We start from the raw sequence: 22,329 nt of genomic DNA, 5'->3' as shown, positions 1-22,329 counted from the left end.
AAGTGTCAAATTCAATGTTGGAAACAAGCCAAACATTTTTCACTCAATTTGAGATTCTCAATTACGTGTAATACATAGCGAGCAATTCGCATGCCGTTGTAAAAAGGACTAGTTATTCGTAAGCAGATTTAATTTTCGAACACTAAATAGTGAATCTATAATGCGAGTTGTCTGTAGATTTTTGTAATAATTTATTGACAAATCTTTGAAAGGGACACACCCAAGCCACATCCCCGCTCTGAGCAAGTTGGTTTGTTTCCCTCGCCCCTATGGGCAGGTAATACTCTTCTGTAGTAGTTAGACATTTTTCAAAAAAAAAAATGTAACCAATATACCGGTACGTATAAGTTGGGCTTGATAACTTCCTCATTAGGCACTACCCAATCTAAAACGAAATATTTAATAATCCAAAATTTATTAAAATATTCTTTCTTACCATAGACACACAAATTGATAGAGTTGCGTTAACATAAAATCTGTCATTTGCATCATTTCGACGAGCTGGGAACAAACCACGTGACCATATTTTTGGCACCAGGCACCATATATTTGGATGTCTTTGTTTCGTGTGCATATTTTAAAGCAAAAACTAAAAAATATGTTAGTACATACTATTATTGTCCTTATATGTGTTTCTTTCTCCCAATAAAACACTCACTTTCAATTGGTATAAATCACATTTCTAGAGATTAGCTATTCAGTTGTCCAATACATACTTCAGAATATTACGCTTTCATAAAAATAATTACATAAATATTTCATATAGAAATGCTGAAATAATTATTCATTTGTACTCCAAAATCCACATCTAATAATATTAAAAAGTGCAAAATTAAATAGAGCCTCGATAATTCGTACCCAGGCTAATCTGAATGCGGCTGTAATCCAAACTGTCAAACGATCCGACTTTCCTCATACAGAGGAAGCTAATGACGACATGAGAAAATTGGGCGAGCTGAGCCACAAATATCAGGAAAGGAATGAAGGAACGGCAAGACAGTTCGTTCCTTTTCAATAAGTCGTGGTTCAGCTCAGCTGTTTGGCTCGTGTGTTTGTACGCAGCCTAAGAGCTCTTGCGCCGTGTCCACGCTACTCTGTGCTGCACGTGCGTCACATGGTGTTTTAGGTTAACGAAAATAGATCAGTTTATGACTTAGTAAATGTTGAAACACGCTGTTAACATCAGTATGGTATAGTCGTTTTGACCATGTGCTGCATTATATTTACACCAAGTTTAAGTGAAAGGGTAAGAATATTGGTAGAAAAAGAAACTAGTGTTTTTAGGTTTGTGTTAATTTCGTGATTCAATTAGTTGGGGAGTTTTAAATAAGGGTAGATTTTTCGAAATTGTTATGCGTAAAACTTGAAAATATTGGAATATATTATGGAGAAGAAAGAGACTTGGGTAGAGAAGAGTACAAGGCTGATGTAAGCGTAATGAGTAAGATTAAGAAAGGGACGCTTAGATGGTTTGGGCATGTAGAGCGAATGAGCGAAGAAAGGAGTGTAAGGAGAATATATGATGCAAATGCGAATGGTAGCAGAAGTCGGGGACGCCCGAGGAAGACATGGCACGATCAAGTGAATCAGATACTTGAGTCGGGCCATGTCAAGAGTCAGAATAATAGAAGAGTATGTATGAATGTGAATGAGGCAAGGAGTGTGTGCCAAGACCGACTTGTTTGGCGGTCCGCCCTCTCTGCCTACCAGGAAACGGCGTGATGGTTAGTTAGTTAGAAAGGGACTTCAACTTTTCAGCACAGATAAAAAAAAACAAAAAAACATTGAAAGTTTGGTGGTTTTCAAATTATTGCTGTTTTACAGCATTTTATTTAAATTAATTTTTTTTTTCAAAAAATCAGTAGGTACTTGAAAATACAATACAATTTTTCCAGACATTTTTCATTTTACTTCAATTTAACTTTTTTTTTTTATCCTTCATAAAATCCTACTTTTTATCAAAAATTTAATGTATGTTACAAATAACCTGACAATACCAATAGTGGTAAAATTTTGCTTGTGCAGTGATGGTGAACTTAGCTAGCAGAGGATTGAACTCGCTACACCTTGGTGAGAACCCGACGCATTTGTCCATTCATCTACAAAGCGGTCAGTTTAGTCGTCGACGGTATGTTGAACAATTTAAAAGACGGTTAAAAATTTGTGTTTTTAAACAAAACTGGCTTTTTATTTAATATGTACAGAAAATAAAATAAAATCTTATTGTAGTATTACACAATACGGTACACGCAGCATCCTCTGATATATCCAACTTGTCTACATACAAAATTACTGGAAAACCAACACTGTTTACACGTTATGAACACGTAACGCCATTCAAGATCTTGAAACCTGAGGAACAAAACCAAGATGCTGAATTCAATAGTATACTGTGATGTCATCCAATTTCTGTAACAACGGGTTTCAAACAACGACAAAATATTTCTTAAGGCGATGCACTAGGTAATAATGCAAAATTATGTGTTTTTGGTTTGAAAATTTGGTCGCCTAGAAATGTTTCAGATGCTTTAATTAAATACTGCGAGTAGAATACATCTTGGCCTTTGAAATAATCGAGTATTTTTTATGTAAGTCTTTTTATAAGCCCAGAAAAAATAATGTTTAAGGCCTATGAAAACTGCTTTAAAGTTCAAAATCTCCTACTTACAAACCCATTTTCGGTTTTGATTTTATTGTATAATGTGGCAAATTAAGTTATTTATAAAATGATCAGAAAAAAATTTAATATTTATGCCTGAACATCCACAAAATAAAATAAAAGGCACTTTTTGGCTATGTTTTTTTCTTACATAAATCAAAACAGGCGGATGGTGTTAAGCGGGAATTTAAACCTTATCGCCATCTACATAAGGGGTGTTATTGATAGCGGCTCAATTTAAAATATTACACGCTATAGTGCATCGCCTTAAAAATAAAAGAGAGAAACTCTTGAAAACCCGCTGGATGACATCACTGACCATTAAGTAAACTTTAGTTAATACAGGTTTCTGAAAATATTTCACATGATGATTTCCGGACACCCTTGGAAACCCGCTGGTTGACAGCACCTGCTCACTCAATAAATACAGGTCACAATGTGATTTTGAAAAAAAATGCGTTTTCAACTAAGGGTTTTCCGGAAACCAACGGTTTCCAGAACAGCCTTGGTTTGATGACAGCATTGGCTCTCTAAACATTTTGGCACACTTCAGTTAATACAGTCCACAATAGGTTTTCGAGAAATAATACATTTTCATAAAACAGTTTCCGGAAAACCATTGGACAACACTGACGACTCTCATAAACATTTGACACAATTCATTAAAAATTCAGAGTTTCTTTTAAAATTAAAAACGGGTGTCCCCCGCAAACATAAAATTCCAACAAATGCTTTCCAGAAACCCGCTGAATAGCGGCACGGTTGGGGTGTTTCAATTGATGACCCATCACCATTTTGAATTTCTTATTCTCAGCCCGTTTCAGCTTTTTATCAAATTATTGATCGTAATCAAAGATATTGGAAGAACGAGATATGCTATGTTGGCCGCCGGACCGTAGGCGGAGTACTACCTAATTAGGGTACTTTGAATACTATCGGGACGTGTACGCACAAAAATCTGTTCTATGTATTAGTGCGGATACCTTAGCGTAAGCGAAGGTGTGCAGTAGTATTGGTGAACAAAACCGGCGACACTGGGCAAAACAATTCCACACAGTATGAACTGCTCATAGCACATCTCGTTCTTCTAATATCTTTGATCGTAATGGTCATGTTGTTATGCTTGTCAGCTGATCACAAATCCATCAGTTCGAGAATTGGCATTTAATGATGACATTAAATGATCTTTGATTTGACGCTAATCAAGTGGGATCAAGCCAACTTTTGAACATTTTCAGTTCAACTCAAAGCAGTAGAAGTGTGGCTTGTAAATGCAGAATTTGTCATCTAATAATACTTACCTACTCAGACGTGGAGAGATGTGGAATGTTAAAATCAAACTACATGGACTAACAAAGCTCCTTCCAATGCATATATGCATTTGGTGTGTACTCAGAAACAAAAGTGGGTCACTGCTGTGCGTAGATGCCATTTGCAGTAGTATGGGTAAACGATGTTAGCAACACTTATATGCAATTCGCTTCATGCTACTAAAGGTCCATCTCCCTTATTTATTTTATCTACGTCCCAAGCTGACTCTCCTTAAAACCGCAGATACACATTCTAGTGACTCCCTCAAAAGAATACCCCTAGCGGCCTTCAGCGTGCAAGCGTGTCGCTCTTAGTAACTCCCATGCTAGTAGAACGTATGACATTCATGCATGGTGTTTGAGAATGTCTGAACGCACTCTGCCAGTAGAGTGAACACCAGCGTGCGCTATGTTTTTGCTTTTTCTTCAACTTTGAACTTCATTATGCACTATCGCAGCTACCAATGCTTGTGGAATACAGATGCGCAGCCTTGCAAATATAAAACTGCGGTTCGTATATTATTTCTTCCGGAACCTAAATCTCAGCCAGCTACGTGCACGAAACTAGAGAGTAGGTATTATGCCTGTGTCTAGCGTGTGTATATTGACCTACAAGCACGCAAGTAGTTAACATGCCAACTACTCGCCAAAAGCATGCTTTTTCACTGGCATGTTTATCCACGGCCTAACACGTTAAAGGACACATGCAGGAAAATGACGGAAAACAGAGATTCGTGATAGGACACATGCTATCATATGTCTTTTGTCACAGGAAACATGTTAGTATACGAGTGTTTGCGTTGTGAATGGGTTTACATTTCCGACTTCAACTCAACTGTTCAACTGTACTACTGCAAATCGCATCTACGCGCAGCGGTGTTCCGCGTAAACGCATACCTTCCGTTGCCTAGCCCCACTTCGATAGTGCATGCAGTTTGATCGTAGTTTGCTGACAATCGGAACGCTTCTATGTCATATCTCCATGTGTTTCTTTCTATTATCTGTGAGTAAGTATAGTTAAACTTGGAGCAGTGAAAACATGGCTTCCATCATAACTAGTAAATGCAGAGATTGTCATCCAATAAAAATATTACCTATCTTTCCGACCATTCAGCCGATGGCATATTAATCTAACTTAAAACGAAGGGGAATTGGTTTCCGGGAAGGTGTGGTGGTTATTTGCCGTTCACGACACTGGCGGGTAGCTTCACGTCGGAGAAGTAGGTGTGACGCTGGGCCTCCAGGGCAGAGATTCGGGACACGGGGTCGTAGATCAGCATCTTCTGCAGGAGGTCCATGCCGAGGGAGTCCATGTTGCGTACCTGGGGATGCCATACAAATTTACATGTTATTATTTGGGTTAACTTGAAAAACAGTTGAACGTCACAAAAAAACACAAACATAGATAAAAGCATGTAACGTGTGGATTACTACCCAATAGTCACATAACTGCACACCCCTACTGATGCTATCGAAGGCTCCCGAACGTCCGAGCCAATGATAGATAATATCTTTGTACGAGCTAATCGGGCTCATTCAAGAAAGTACTTTAAAGGTGAGCGAAGTCCGGCACTCCAGCCGGGTTTCGAGTCCGGCCGCCATTCCAGTTGGATCCATAAAAGGAAGAAATTCACAGACTTGAGACTGGACGTTATACTGTGAAATCATGAAACAATATAGATATATAATCATGAAACGATAAGCTGTAGATGGATTCCATAACTACAAGATCCTGATCTTGAGCTGACGTATTCTCGGCTTTGCTCGCGGACTTGAATGAATGATTTGGGGTAAAGTTTTGAGGTTGTGATGATCTCATAAGGTTTAGCCAGCATTAGCAATGTAAGCGCCTGAAAATATTTTTGTTTACAAAATAAAACAATGACTTTTCTCTACTTTCTATACATATAATATGCATGTATTATACAGGGTGTATCGGCACTAACCCGACAAACTTTAACCAGCTATTCCTTAGCACATTTGGAGTAAAAAATGTTTTGGGCACTTTGCTGTCCGGTAGCATTTTTTTTTTCAATTAAAAACAAAAAAATTTAAAATTTCCACACTACATCACTGTCATTGGCATTGCGTTTCGTGTTCAACAGCTGTTATTAGCAAGTATGTCAAAAAGCATCTTCGCTCTTTCGCACACACTAAATAATAATAGTTAAAAATGAGACGAATGGTGCCGTGCCATTTCGTTGTGACTGTAAAAGTGCGCCAATATAGGTACACACATGCATTATTCAATGGAATTCGAATAAAATATTTGCCAGATGGGTTTTCAAACTTTGACAAAGGATAAAACAGTGGTGACATGTGGTGAAAATATGAATAATAAATTTTTTATTAAAAATAAACGTTACCGGACAGCAAAGTGCACATAAGATTTTTTACTCCAAATATGCTAAGGAATAGCTGGTTAAAGTTTGTCGGGTACGTGCCGATACACCCTGTATATACAAACCTTTCAGAAGAAATTCTCTAAATGATAGTGAAAACCCTATCAAAATCCGTTGCATAGTTTAGAAGAACTAACTGCACAAACAGACAGATGCAGATAGTGACTGCTTTATACTATTTAGAGATAATGATTGTCACTGGTAAAGTGGAAGGTGGGAGAATCACAGACGATGATCGATGCATTGGAATAACCATCTCTCCGTGTATGAAAAATCAGTATAAAAAATTTTCAAAAACTTTCTGTGAAGGAACATACTTCAAGAATACCGGCATAAGAAACATGATCATTGGAATGAGGAAATTACGGGTAAAAGGTAAATCAACATACATTATTCTCGAGGTTGTTGGTTGTCCAGCAGGGGAAGGTGGCTTTGTAATCTGGCAAGGCCGTCACTCCGGGCCAGATGTCTTCGGTGGGGGTTTTCAGTACCCTGCAAATTCAAATTAAATAAATTAGTAAATACTGCGATAGTTCGAGCTATGAGACATAGATGGCTCCAGTGTAGAAAGATAACACAGTTATCCAACAGATGTCACTAGTATATAGGGTCGCCACTCCACGGGTGCCAAGGCAAGGGAAGCCGCAAGGTTTCGAGAAGCAGAGATTTTGAGAGATAAGACGTTGGCCTCCAAGCCTGTGATGAAAGGCTTTAAATCACAGTGAAAGAAAAAACAGATAAACCATAGCTGCAAGAAAATATGCAAATTATTTATGAAAACGGACATGCTAACGACATCTGGCGGAGAAAGAATTGATCCAGCTTGCTTGCAGTAGACTCCTGTAATAGTTGAAATTAAATCAAGGTTCCGGGACGAGAGCAGAGATGTCGTAAAATCGTCTAGGACGACTGGTACTTCCCCTTTTCCTAGGCCTATAAATAAATATTGAATTTTGTCAACCAATAGATCTGAACAAAGAGCTATAAAATTTTGAGTAACCAATCAGTGAGCGGAGGGAGGTGTGTCTACGACGGACAAAGGAATAAACTTTGGATCGGGCAATAAAAAAAGATAATTAATGGCTTCTTCTTTCCCACAGAAATTAGAGGTGAACGCACTTTAGGGTCAACGTCGACTTTCAAGGTGACAAACTCCTGGAAATGTTTACAATAACTGAGGCATTTAGGTGATGGCGAACCATTGAAATCGAGTGCTTTGAAGATTTTACAAGTTGAAAAACACACACACGAAAATGCAATGGAAAAACTATAAACGTGATAGTATAAAAAAGGACGGGAAAAGCGAAGGAAAATCACTGGCAGAATTTTCAACTGTAGTACAATTATTTATGATAGAAGGAGGGTGTCATGTTCGATAAAAATCGTACTAAAGAGAGGTGAGAGTTTTGGAAACAATGGAAATTAATCGTTATCAATTTAAGATGAAACGGACATATTGGTAAATCAATTTTGAATGAAAAATCTCGCAAAAAAAATACACTTTTAGAAAAGTGCGGCGATCGAATGGAAGGATAGTACAGGGATTTTGGACTGCTACGAAGGTTCTAGGAAAATGAAAATTGAGTATTAGAAGAAGACAGTAAAATTAAACATATAGCGATAGATTAGATTCAGGAAAAGTAGACATTTTACATAATTATTAGGTTAGATATATATTAGAGTTACCCAATATTACGGAGGGATCGAAACAAGATAAAAGGTTGGCGGTCTCATGTATATTTTGAAGGATAAACAATCAAAATCCGAACATGATTTTTATTTACGTTAAGGTAATAAACGATTAGAAAAGCGATTAACTTTAACGTGGACCTTATGGAAGTATTTAGATTAGTCAAAAGAGATTAAAATTAATAGGTTTGAAATTAAACTAAATTTACGAGTCTGGTACCAAAATTTTAAACGTAAACAGGTGTCCAGACATATAATTTATGTGAAATCTTGTAAGTGAGGGATGGAGGATGGGGCGGAGATTGGATCAGGCAATAAAAGTGACAGATATCCCAGAGTCAAATTAGGTATATCTCCCATAGAAGTGTGGAAAACTATATATTAATTAATAATAAATGAAGTATGAAATTTCCCAGGAGACCACACACATCGGGAAAAGTGAAGAAAAGATAAAAGGAAGGGTAAAGAACGGAGATAGGAAATGATCCAAGTGGAAAAAAGTGATACAATTCAAACTTATCCGTGAAATAAATAAATACGACTTGGAAAATGAGTAATTATAAGAGTTATGAGAAATGACATAAGAATCAAGAAGAAATTGTGCAAGAAAACGTCGCGGATAAAAATAAAATTCAAAGATAAAGGAAAAACTCAAATCTACGTCATGGAAATAGAAAGTACGGGTGGAAATGGAAAAGCTCATATAAGTAACAATAAAATTAAGTAGAATTTAAACAAATCGAAATTCAAAAATGCATAGTAAAGATTTCGACATGGATTTAAACAATTTTCGCACGAGATGCATAAAATTGAGATCTGTATATATGTTATTGAGGACGGACCTATCGCGAATTGAGAAAAAAAAGGAACACAAAATCATGAGATTTTAACTACATTTTTGTATGAACAGAGGACAAAGGGAGCTTGGGCGATTAACGCAGACTTACCCGATTCGGACCCTATCGACTTAGATTTGTGAGATAAAAACTAACTACCGCCCAGAGCCGGAAAGCAGAACATCTTATGGAAGCAGAATCGATATTGATGGGAGGGATGTTCGGATTTACGAGTTGATAGGAGATAGAATTAAGCATCAAGAGAAATTCAGATACGTCTTTTGGAACCTGAGAGGGGTATAAAGGATGGAACACATCAGTCAGGAGGCAGTCGCGCCGAGGGTTTGAAAAGTTGTTACGTGGCAGTACTACGTCTATTGGTAAAATTCTAGTGAAATAATCTAAGTGTTAAATTCTGAACAAGTCCCCGGACTTTGTAAAAGTTTTGTAAAAAGTCTTAAATTCAGTTTCTAAATTCTGAAAACCCCACCAGTGAAGTTTTGTTAAATCAGTTTAATTTGGTTAAACAGTGAAAATAAATATAATTTAAACTCAGTGCTTAAAAGTGTTAAGTGAAGTGCAAAAAGTGAATTGTGAATTAATTAAAAATTTAAAAATAATTATTTCATTCAAAGTGAAAACATTCAAATTAAATTTAAGAGTTTGTTATCGTTAATCTAAAGTGAACGTGATCGCGTATTGATATTTAAAAATAGATTATAATTTAACGTCAATTTGGTTAAAAAATAATAATAATAGTAATAAATACTTCATCTTAGGTTAAAAGAAACACAAAAACAAAAAAAAAAGGATTCGATAATAATAAACGTTTAAATCTTTGTTCTAAAATTAACAGTTAGAAAAAATTTTATTTATTAATAGTCGAGTAAATTAAAAGTTTGCACAATTTGGAATAAATTTTCTTATAAAAATATATAAAAAGAAATTTAGAATTAATAAATTGTTCAATTAAAATCCATCGTGCGTATAGCGACAGTGTTAAAAGTGTTTGTCGTTTTAACCGGAATTTTAATCATCAGCCTATCATTTCGAAAAAGAATTTGAAACAGCTATCATTCAAAAGCCTAAACTAGAAAGGTGTTATTAAATCAACGGGTTTTCTGAATTAGGATTTCGTTCGGAAGAAAAATTAAATATCAGCTAATTTATACGATTCAAGCGAGAATAAAATATTAAATAGGAATAAATAGTCGAAAGGATTTATTTTGAAATTAGTTGAAAAATACAATTAATTAGGTAGGATTTCTTCATCAAGGTTGTTGTGTACTACCCGACCGGAAATACCTTGACGTGGGTGAGTTTTCCTTTTATAAATAATTTTCAGGTCCCAGGAGACACAGAAGGGCTGTGAAGTGGAAGTATATCAATTGAATATTAAATTAAAACAACAAAACAAAGAATTACACATTAATATATGTATATTGTATATTTGTATATATATTTATAAATATAAAGTAAAATATTGTATATAAAGAATATATATATGAGTAATGTAATTATATATATGTATTTTATTTATTAATCGAAGCATCGAAATGGTAGCGATTTTTAATACCTACCCGAGGACATATCTATATTATTGAAAAAGAAAATATGTATTTATTAATATTCAAGACCATGTAGAATCATATATTTTATATTTATTTATTAATATATGTACTCTTAGTTAACATATTTTGATAATCGAGATATGTGTACTTATATATGTATATTTATTCTTCAATTAAACCTAGTAAGTTTACTAAATTCGGAAAATGAAATAAATAGTTTAACTTCAATAAAGGATTTAAAAATATTTTAATAAATAGTGCGCAATAAAAGTAAAGAGGCACAAATGACTTCTAAGGAATTTTAAAATAAACAAATCTCACATTTAGGTTAGTGTGTCAGGAGATGTTTATATTATTTGTTTACAAATAAAGAGCTCACTGGAGAATTGGGTCAACCGCATAGTTTGGAAACGACCTTGGCCATAATTAGTTAGTCACAAAGGATTTTATTAATTACCCGAAACAGCTGGAAGATGCGTGTTCTCAAATACTTATCAATCACAAACGACAATTGAAAAATCACGGGTTAGCCAGATTTATATCGAAATTACATGAAACATTTAAATATCATTGATTAGATAGTCGCATAGATTTTTATTAATTACCCGAAATAGCTGAAAGATGCGTGCTCTCAAATACCTATCATTCACAATCGACAATTGAAAAAATCACGGGTTAGTAGGAAGACTTATATCGAAGAATTATACGAAACATTTGAATTTTATTGATTGGGTGCTCATACAAAACCCCATCAGTTGCCTGAGATATTTGAGGGTCGAGTACTCTCTAATGTGGCAATCAACCACTTGAAACAATTGGAAAATCACGGGATAGGATGAACAAAAATTAATGTTGAACCCTGGAGGTAAAATTTAAAACAAATACAGTTCATCAATAGGAGGCAGTGGTCGCTCCTACAACAAGACCATTAACCAAACCAAATAGAGATGACGATTCTCTTAAATAAAAACGTCAAAACCAAACAAACAAAAGCTTGGAGTTCGATAGCTCTCCAAAACAAACTATCAAATATGACCTTATTCTACTAGTATTTATTAGTATCACCTTATTAGTACGTATATATTCGGTTACCAGACCTAGAGCTTCGCAGAGTTCTTGGCGCGAGATCCGAGCTCGGGATGCGAGGTAGATAGCCTCGTATTGCGAGTTATAAACCTTTCCCAAACTGTATGTATACATATATTTATTCGTATGTACTGTTTACTGGAGAATGCGGACCTGCATACAGCTTGCATTTTAGGTCTTATAGACCACCCTCGCATTTTCTCTTAAACGTGGAATGAGGATTCACGACCCGTAAGTCCACACCAACCGTGAGTATATGATTGTATATAGGACGAAACCGGTTCGCCCTAAGTAAATTGTAGTCCAAGGAGGGGTCGGAATTTGGGGGTATCGGGACCCGGGGGGGAAACTTGAATGCAGTACATGATGACGTGGAAGGCTTCTTGGGACACGATAACTTAGGTATCAATCAAGGAGCCGTGTCAAAGGATTGTGCAAATTTCTAGTCCACTCCCGATCATCTCGTTTACTTGATGGAGGATTGGAGCCAAATTATGCCAGCAAATGGGCTATTCCGAGTTCGTCAAATATGCAATTAACTAATTACATTAACCTCCTAAATCAATCTTTACATGTACCTTATAGCAGCAGAATCATAAAGGAGTGGTGCCACACAGACACAAAAGTTCACCAAAATCAAATTTACTAACAATTAACCATTTGAGTTATATTAAATTACCTGTCCAAATAAACATGTATAATATCTTTTATCAGCGTTTAACTACGATTTTGTTAGGGTGCAGGGAATCAGAATAATTACAATAGGAAAGTTAGCTCATTCAGAAAATTCATTTAAGTCTAGGTTTGCAATAGAAAGACTAATTCAACTTTGAACTCAACACCTCGATCAGAACCAAGAGGGTTACCACAAAAATGAAAGTAATTAAAATCCTATATCATAAATCAAAAAAATTACACAACGTTTGATGGAATTTAATTACAATATAAATACGGGTATATTTGCGTTCAAGATCGTAAATAACGTATTAATTAGTTAAGTACATATGTCTATAAAGATATATAGTACAAGAGAGCTTTAAGTAGCTTTCTGTAGATATCAAAGAAGAGGGTCCAATTTTCATGGAGGCTTATGTGTTGTAGGGGAGGAATTTTCCATCCCTGCGAACACATATGCAAAGCCTTAGAAAAAAAAAATTAAACATCGGTCATAGCCAAGAGAGAAGAAAATTCTATATTGTTTGAAAAAAAATAAAAGAATGGCGAAAAGGCGAAAACATTACAAGCCGCCCTACACATTCATTCCTAATCATAAGAATTTTTAGTTTAAATAAAAGATATAGTTTATTGTTGTGAAGGAATAATTATTATTTCTAAAATCCATACACAACAACCACCATTTTGTGAATAAGCACATGAATCCATTTAATTTCGAGAGATTTAAAATTTTCCCACATTTTATGACTCGAGGTTTTTTTTATTTTTTATTCCGATTTGTGAGTGTGACAGTGTTTCTTGCTATTCTTGAAAAGGTATTTTTAATTTGACAGAATGAAGTCAATTTGGAGTGGATTTTTCTTCATTCGGGATAGGTGAGATTAAGAGATTTTTGCCACAATTTTGTATCAGTTTAATGAACTTTTTCCCAATGGCTTATACGTACATAATATGTACTTACTTACGAATAATCCCTACTTTCTAGTATTAGTCACCAACATTTATAACATGCTGAGGAGAGCGTAGTTAATGAGTGTCTTCAGTATCATGGAAGTACACACCTGAATATCCTGAAGAGCTGGTCGATCTCGGAGTCACCTTGGAAGAGGGGCTTCTTGGAGGCTAGTTCAGAGAATATGCAGCCAATGGACCACATGTCGATGGGACAGGAATATCTGCAATGAAAATTTTGATTTATTTATGAAAACTGGAAATTTATACAGAGAGAGAAGTGCAGTTTTTTACTTGCACATCATAACTGGCACTACAACTCTTGAAGAGTTCAGACCGCTTGTAGGAATAACCCCCTCTCATCGGTCTACAACTGTCTCCCCCCTCGAGCCCAAGGATGCAATGCAAGAGTCCATCTAGTTTAATAAAACCATGTTACTGAAGATTCTTCCAGTTAGTGTTGGATGAGTTTACCTCGTACACTAGATTTGTAAATGTCATATGTGTTAACAGTGATGTTAACACATATGACAGATATAACAGATGAGTTTTACCTTATACACAAGATTTGTAAATGTTGTTGTATGTGTTAACAAGTCGGCAACAGACGAGTTTACCATTAGATTTGTAAATGTTGTTGTATGTGTTAACAAGTCGGCAACAGACGAGTTTACCATTAGATTTGTAAATGTTGTTGTATGTGTTAACAAGTCGGCAACAGACGAGTTTACCATTAGATTTGTAAATGTTGTGTGTGTTAACAATCAGCAACAGATGAGTTTACCTTATACACAAGATTTGTAAATGTCATTGTATGTGTTAACAAGTCGGTAACAGATGAGTTTACCTTGTACAAAAGATTTATAAATTTCGTTGTGTGTGTTAACTAGGGAATGCAATCCCGCAAGAAAATGTCAATCCAGGTATTTGCGGCACTGAACAATCTTAGTCCCGCTGGATCCAGGTATTTGCGGGATCCAGCAGAGTGGACTTAGATATCTAACCAATCGTATTATAAAGACCTAATACCTCGATCTACCAACCTTGCTTTTAGAGTTATAAATTTATACCTATGATAAAACAAGTTATTTGGGACATTTTAAATGATTTATTAATAGGTATACCTTTAGTTAGACATATGTAAAGTTTAAGTCATAAATTGGCAAAGAATAAGATAAGACATAAAATTTACATAACATACCCGCCTCGTAACAGACTTTGTCTAGTGAGGTGGGTAAAAGAAATCTATGTACACAAATGAAAATAAAATAAACGCCCGGATTGCCAGCACTGAAACTGAAATTGAACTGAAACTTAAATTTAAATAATAACGTTCACACGATAAACAATATTCTTGTACAATGAGCATCATAAGTTTAATTAAACATTATTTTGGAAATAGCTTCGTAAAAAAGTTAAAGTATTAATGTGTGTAATCTGATAAACGGCTTCTGATATTGGACACAAGGTAGCCAGCGGCTGAAAAAGCTCGTTCAGCTTCCACGCTGGTTGGCACAATAGTCATTAGCGCATTGTAAGTGGATTGAAGGTATGTGCCTTTTAATCCACCGGACTCAAAGTAATTCAGAGTAAGTGAGGGTAAATCTGTAGTTGCTCTCTTTCAGCTTTAAAAGATCTTGAATAACCATCATTTTTAGTGTCTTGTCGTAATTAATAACCATTAATTTGATAGAATTAGACGATGTTGGTAAGTTAAAACCCCGGCTTTAAAAAGATCTCGCAAATCCAACGAGGTACAGAAAACTCAGAATGGTAAACCATCCTTAGACACCATTCGTGATACCCTTTTTTCGACGGTATTGTTTTCGCTTGAAAAATGGTCAGTGATTTTATTTTTTGAAGAACTGGACGTCGATGCAGTTGTAGAAGCTTCTCTGTAATCCCGCCAGTCCAGCGATATCCTGCAAAATTTTCGACCGAGATTAGTCCCGCAAAATGTCTGCGGGATCTCGGTATTTCGGGATCCCGGTATACCGGGATTGCATTCCCTAGTGTTAACAATCAGCAACAGATGAGTTTACCTTAGATTTAACAGAAGACTAGATTTGTAAATGTGGTTATGTGTTAACAAGTCAGTAACATATGAGTTTACCGTGTGCTTCCTAAGAGAACTTCGGGGGCTCTGTACCAAAGGGTGACCACTTCATGGGTGTAGACTCTAACAGGAACTCCAAATGCTCTGCCTAGACCGAAATCTGCCACCTGGAAACAGGACTCCAAATTATTAGATGTAATTAATTGCATTTCTTTTACCTTTAGAACGTTGGCCTTTCCAATGGATTCTATTCTATGCTATTGATACAATAAATGCATTTCAGTGAAACTTCATAGATCACATAATATGCTAAATCCGTGTACGGGGTAAGCTGTCAATGGATCACAAAACCATGCAATGTCTACTATTTTTAATATATTATCGTCTGCATGCAAAGTTAATTCTTCTCTAAGCTTAAAATTTTTAATGAAAGTGTGTTTATTTTAAGCAACTTGCCAGGTAAGCATGTTTTCTGTATCTGTTTGTAAATAATTAAATAAGGCCTAGGAAGTCATATTTTTACATTGCCCTTGAGGTGATTTTTCAAAACATGGTGGTATACAAATTAGCCAATTATTATAATTATATGCGACAGCTGCGTAGATCAGGTTAACACATTGCGGTCGGGACACGGCATTTGCCGTTTTTGTCGACTGTCGGTTTTTGGCGAGAAACGGCATTATACGGGCTTGTTATCAGCGTGAAATAAAACGCCTTGAAGGGTAATTTGCTATCTGGCTGCTAGGCGACAGTCTGTCGACGTTATTTGAGATGCCTTGTCCGGATTGGCTAGTGTGCCGCTTGTAAAGGCGTCGCCACAAATCTAGAGTTTTTATGCGATCTCAATCTCCAGTTTAGTTTGAGTCATTTCACGTATTGGACTATTTTTCATACCGCTCGCACTGTTTTGTTTACTGTTTGGTATTTTATTATTTGAATATATTATCATTGTATTGGACTTTATCCCTACAAAAATATATCCTTTACAAGCCAATGATACATGCACTTATGGTGTGTGATGGATTATCAACATATGAAGTGTACTGATTCCTTGAAAGAATAAATACTATCATTCATAAGTGGAATGGGCTCTTCAATTCTTCATTAGGCGGGGCAACCGCAAAAGACTCTTTTTTGACAAGAAGCAATTAAACTTAGTTATTGAGTGTTCGCCTTCGACCTTAGGCGACACTGTTCAATATTTACGCGATCAGATTTCACATATCTAGCGATTGTAAAATTGCGGGCATGGAAAATATATATTATTATTTACTATAAAACTATATGATATAAATAAACATGTTATCTTTTACATGGAGTTTTCAAATATTGAATGCTATTTACTGAATTAATATCAGGTTTTTATATTCAGATTTGAAATGTGGTGTAATTATGATTTAATCAAAGCAATTATAATTTATATTTGATGATCAAATGCCATATATGATTTCTTTGAAAATTTCAATCGAAAATATTATTTTGTTTAGAAATTGTATCAATTTTAAGAAAGCGATATATTTTTGCGTTAATCGCGAAAAACACCCGCTATAGGCTAGAGTCTATTGTTTGAAGCGCCCAACTACAATGTGTTAATATCTAAAATGACAGCAATGCCCAAAAGATGTTCATTTCAATTCCACAAATATATCTAATTTGTTTTGAATTTTTTTTACATTGGAACAGTTATAAAGTAAAAAGTAAAAAATGAAAATACAAAATATCAAGGAAATATAAAAAATATATGTAAACAAAAAATCCCACTAAGGCAAAGCATGTGCATGGGGTAATAATAAATTTTAACATATTTTCCCGGTCACTGTTTTCTCGCTTATGGATCCCCTGGAGAATTCTGCAGCGTCACTGAGAGGGGAGCTGGCACCCCCTCTCCACTCTCCCTTGGTTCCCTGAAGGCCCCTAGAGGGAAGAGTCAACAGAGGTGCCCTCAGCACTCCTCTCCGCTCCCCTAATTTCTCACGAGTATCTAGGGAAACAGAAGGTGCCCACCAGCAGAGCCCCAAATGCTGGGATAAGGTCTAAATACTGGGAGATGCGACCCTGTTTCTAGAAGGCACCGTTTATGACGCCTAAGCATGGTAGCTCAGATCTTGGCTTGGGATGGCATTGCTTGAGCGATGAGTTCGCACTCACTTCACACTCCCTACACTAAGAGTAATTGTGACCTTACCTTAATGACTCCATTCTCACTTATGAGGAGATTCTGCGGCTTGAGATCGCGGTGCAGGATGCGGCGTTTGTGGCAGAACAGGATGGCCGAGTTGATCTGGTAGAGGTAGCTTTTGACGGTGGCGGGCTCCAGGAACTTGTTGGACCCCAGCGTATCCATATGCTTCTTCAGGTCCATGGAGAGGAACTCGAAGATCAGGTACAGGCGAGACTCCTCCATCAGGACGTCTTCCAGTTTGACAATGTTGGGGTGCTGCAACTCTTTCAGGAGAGATATTTCCCTGGAATTATGGAGAGACATGGTTATTTTTATGGCATATTTTATTGAGTCTTATTTAGTTCATGTTATTGTGAATGTAGCGATGCTACGAGATTCATCTAGAATGACTCGTCAATACAAAAAGCATCGTAACCAGAACACGCCAGACATAATGCGAAGCGTTCCTACATACCTACCTGTCTACGGGCTACCGACGTCTAGAGCTACCTACGACAATACGTTGCGAGCTGGACTACCACATTACGCGCATTCGCTAGAAGGTTCTAGCCTATTGCCTAGGCATAATTCCAGTGCCATCAAAACTACCAGACGAATCTCGCTGAAGCGAGTGACCCGTAGTTTGCCAAATGGAAAATTGTTCACAGGCAACCTGGTAGAGCAGAAAGCTCCTTGGCTCGTGGATCGCAGGTATGCATGCTGGCATGGGCTAGTAAAATTTTATTTAATTGACATGGCTCTCATTACATATAGAAATCAAATGGATGCCTATGTCCAAGGTACTTGCGTCATCGATCTTTTCAGCAACTGGTGCACAGCCATGAAACAAAGCAAACACGCACCCAACATTTGTGCCTTATCGACAGCATCCCTAAAGATGACATAGGCTCCGAGGGGAATTATTTTCCTCAGGGCCTCCTGTGTGAAACTGATGGAAAAAAATAGTAAATTTTTTTAACATGTCAAAATGGGAAATTTTGAACATTGATTGAAAAAGTACAACTTTTATGAATCTTTTACCATCTCCCCAGATGTAAACAGTTGTTTTAAATAGTAAGGGGCGTACGGAAATTTTACCAAAGTTTTTACTCAAGTTTAGTGACCAGATCTGAATAGACAGGTATTTCCAAGCCATCCTCTTTCTCTTCTCCATTGACTCCCTCAAAATATTCTCAAATTATGGGATAGAACTTCATCAGCTGTTAAATTCAACATTTACATGACATACAGTGGAAGTTGTAAGTCAAGGCGAAGCTTAATGCTAAGTCACTATTTTGATTAATCTTTATGACGAATTGGTGTACATTATGAATACCAAAAAATATGCTTTAGATAAATTGAAGGTTTTCCTATCGTTTCGCTTGAGTAGAATGCAAATAAAAAAATAAATTACTCAATAAAAAATTTAAATGTAAACTACTAAAAAAAACATTTTTTCAATGGAAATATATGAACGCGTAAAGGAAACAACTTTTAAAAAATACAGTTTTATAGCTAAGATTATCTGTGACAGTTTCACTTGATTTACTTTTTTTGCTTTCTTATAAAATTATTTACAAAATAAATAAAAACCAGTTTTGTGCTTGAAATCGAACGTTTCTAGACTCCGTTTGTCAAGCGATTATAATGCCTATTACCTACAGTATAAGGTATACCAAGAATATGCACATTTTTGGCTTGTAGCTTCCTCTTAATAAGAACAGATACAGTGGATGGGCAAATAATTAGTTAAACGTGCAGCTGTAAAATATTTTTAAATAGAGATATTTTCTACTTTTATTTGTTTTTTTTAAGTAAATTTCTCTTACTATCAATTAATTATTTAATTTCAAATAATACATATTTGAGAAAAAGCACAATATAAAATGTTTAGAAAATCCATTAATATTTTGAACCTCCCTTGGCGTCAGTTACAGTTACTCAATGTCTATATGATGACGTAAGCAAAAGTAGCTATTAGGGGTACATTTATAATCTTGGTATTTCGCACTCCTAACTAGCGCAACTCCTTTGCACATTTTCTCCTGTATTCCGGGCAAATGTCACAAACTTGTCGACATTTTGAAGCAAAGTGAATCACTCTCCTCCTCATTTTCTATTTCTCTTACTTACCAAAGGTATTTTTCAATTAAGTTTACTAATAAAATTAGTAATAAATTTATATATGTATTAAAAGCTGTCAATTCTTAAATAATAAGAAAAAACTAGGTAATTATTTCCTTAAATGCCGCAATTTTAGGCACATATTATGGAAATCACAGTTTGTTTCAACAATTACTACAATATATATATACTATTTACCTACAAATATATAGGTTATTATTAGTTGGAGTTCATTATGTAATTTAGATGGAAAGGAAACTTTCGCAAGTCGTCGCTCTAGTTCGTTTTTATCCAACAGACCAAAACATAAATCGGGAGAAATAGCGCTTCAAAGTTTTATTTACGAAAAACGAGTATACAATGAAATTAGCTCAATTCTAAAATGATTTAGTGATAGAAATTATTATTTTTAAGTAAAATTCGTTCCAAATGTTTAAATTACGCAGAAAACACATTTTAAATTTGTATTTAGGACATAGTGTTGGATAAACACGCTTGGAATGTTGTTTAATTTTGGTGGATTTAAAGACAAACTGTGTCTTGAAAACACATTGAAAATATAGATTTTTTTTTTCACTTGTGTCGTATAAATAAATGCTTTCTTAGAACAACTGCATACTTAACTCAATTTCGCCAAAAATGGTCTGTTGGACAAAAACGAACTAGAGCGAGGAATGTTACTTATACAAAAAAAAGTCCAAAATGGCAGCAAAGGGATCATTATACAAGGAAAATTTTGAACTTTGAATAAAAATGGAATTATAATGCATCTTGTTCGTCTATCTTGACGTAAATCGTTGTTTCTTATAGTAATTAAGTTGAAACAAAGTGTAATTTCCAGAATCTGTGCCTATTAAAAGTGCAGTGGTTAAGGAAATATTTACCAAAAACTTTAATTAATAATTTGGCCACCTACTGTAGTTCATTAATTAATAGGAGGTTAGCAAAATGTTGACAACACAGTTGTGGGTGGACTACACTTTTTTGAGTTATTTTATTTACTGTCAATTGTACTGTAAAATTATCCAATCATTACTAGTATCATATGTGAAGATAATTGATGCGTACATCTATCAAATAGTGGTCACATATTATTATATTGTGGAAGAATCAAAATAAGAAATGAAATGTCAAAAAACCATTCTCGGTTGTGAAATATGTTTTATTATTTTAACCTATAAAATACCTGATTGCTGTGGAAGGTACTCCTTCATCTTCAGATTCCAGGCGAATCTTTTTCATAGCTACCAATTGTCCTGTGATCTTATTTCGGCCTTTGTATACGACTCCGTAAGTTCCTTCTCCTATCTTCTCAATCTTCAGAAAATCGTCCATGCTTACGGCTTTTGTACGCTTAAAAACAGAAAAACAACAATATTCGAAATAAAATGTAGTAAACGCAGGTGTGAACATAACAAATTAGCTAAAATAATCCTTACAGTTTGAAGAAACAATTCTAAAATATCGTTAGACCATCCCCAAAACGAAGCAGGTGCAGTCTTCAAATTACAGAATATTTCATGTCAGTTGTTGTCAATATGAACAAAGTTGTGGCGAAGATTTTATAAGTGTTGATGTAATGGATCGTTTTCTGTCTAAAACTTACCTCTTTGTGGGTGATGAGGGGTGGAAATGTGCACTAAATACAAAAAACAAAATGTCCCAACCGTAAATAAACCGCCACAACGTTTTTCGCGCTTTTGAAGTTTTATTCAAACGCGAGTTGTTGCGGGGTGACAACTGTCAAATAATATCGGACGAGAAGGAACTAACAATTGAAAATAGTATCCGGGGCATATTGTGCAATAATTCTATTTATTGTTTCAATTCTAAAGGTCTTGGTGAAAAGATTACAATGTATTTTAAATGCTGGTCCCAATTCAAATTTATTTTCAGAAAATCAAAATAGTTTATCTTATCTTTTGACCGCGCCTGCACATAAACTTATTAACTACAATTATAAAATGAGTAGGTACCTACATTATTTTACTACCCATTATTTCAACCTTACAAATCAATAAATGTAATTTTTTTAAAGTATAACAACTTATTGGATTGTGAGGAGAATAAAGAAGATATTTAAATTCAACGTTTTACAATTTTTTTATTGCGTCAAGGTATACATTCAGCACGGTAAAATAAATACTATCGTAGTTCTAAATATTACAGGTTAGGGAATAAACTTTTTCGCTGTTCCAATGTTATACGAGTAGATTTTTAAATTTGGTTAAATCCAAAAGTTTGTTAATGCGTTTTTTTCTCGATGAGTCTCGAAGTTCAGATGCAATATTTTTCTCTTCCACCATCCTGCTGGCTTTCTGCACGGACTTGTCTACTCTCGCCTGAATATGCCCCAACATCTTCGTGACGAGTCCATAAAACGATTTGCGACCTTCAAAGACTACTTCTTCATTGTTCGACGCAGAACTGAAAAAAAAGTTTTACTTACTGTGATACTTTGAGAGGACAAAAATAAGAAAAAAGGGGGGAGGGCTTAAAAAAAGCAGTTTCTCTACGAAATATGTGAGGATTTTCAAAAAGTATTGGAAACTATAGATTGAGAAATACAGTGGAACCTCTCATAACGAATTTAATTCGTTCCAGAATCTTACTTTTTATGTGTAACACTCGTTAAGCGAAACAATTTTTCGCATATAAATCAATGTAAAACATTATAATGCGTTCCATGACAAAAAATTGACTATTTTTAACGTTTATTCAAATAAAATTACATACTTATAAATTGTTATGGAGCGTAACAACCCGGAATGCGATTTAGATTTGCAGTACAAAAAGCGAAAAAAATAGT

The 22,329-nt window shown here is 35.3% G+C and overlaps 1 protein-coding gene across 2 annotated transcripts; it reads right to left on the bottom strand.

Moving 5' to 3' along the window:
- Positions 1–1,174: 1,174 nt before the first annotated feature.
- On the bottom strand, positions 1,175–21,253 carry Cdk1 (Cyclin-dependent kinase 1). Of its 2 annotated transcripts, none has more exons than XM_089645553.1 (7): positions 21,127–21,253; positions 20,707–20,873; positions 17,421–17,700; positions 15,293–15,402; positions 13,290–13,403; positions 6,761–6,863; positions 1,175–5,291 (listed from the first exon to the last, which is right to left on the bottom strand). In XM_089645553.1, the coding sequence occupies exons 2-7, from the start codon at positions 20,853–20,855 to the stop codon at positions 5,145–5,147; spliced, it is 903 nt and encodes a 300-aa protein (XP_089501679.1). In that variant the 5' UTR covers positions 20,856–20,873; positions 21,127–21,253; the 3' UTR covers positions 1,175–5,144. The 2 variants fall into 2 exon arrangements, with proteins under 2 accessions (XP_089501679.1, XP_089501681.1); XM_089645555.1 differs by lacking the exon at positions 21,127–21,253 and adding an exon at positions 20,960–21,006.
- Between the last annotated feature and the right edge of the window lie 1,076 nt (positions 21,254–22,329).

The sequence above is a fragment of the Hesperophylax consimilis genome, chromosome 22, assembly GCF_061612785.1.
Source record: "Hesperophylax consimilis isolate HC1 chromosome 22, BYU_Hcon_1.0, whole genome shotgun sequence".
NCBI lineage: Eukaryota > Metazoa > Arthropoda > Insecta > Trichoptera > Limnephilidae > Hesperophylax > Hesperophylax consimilis.
Note: the sequence above shows the minus strand (reverse complement) of the source record. Positions and strands in the feature narration are given on the sequence as shown.

Excerpts from the sequence above, each read along its gene's own strand:
- Cdk1 (XM_089645553.1), bottom strand. The coding sequence starts at position 20,855 with ATGGACGATTTTCTGAAGATTGAGAAGATAGGAGAAGGAACTTACGGA. Across the intron at positions 15,403-17,420 it reads GTGAGAATGGAGTCATTAAG|GTGGCAGATTTCGGTCTAGG; the intron begins GTAAGGTCACAA and ends TCCTGTTTCCAG. Across the intron at positions 13,404-15,292 it reads GTTCTCTTAGGAAGCACACG|ATATTCCTGTCCCATCGACA; the intron begins GTAAACTCATAT and ends TTTTCATTGCAG.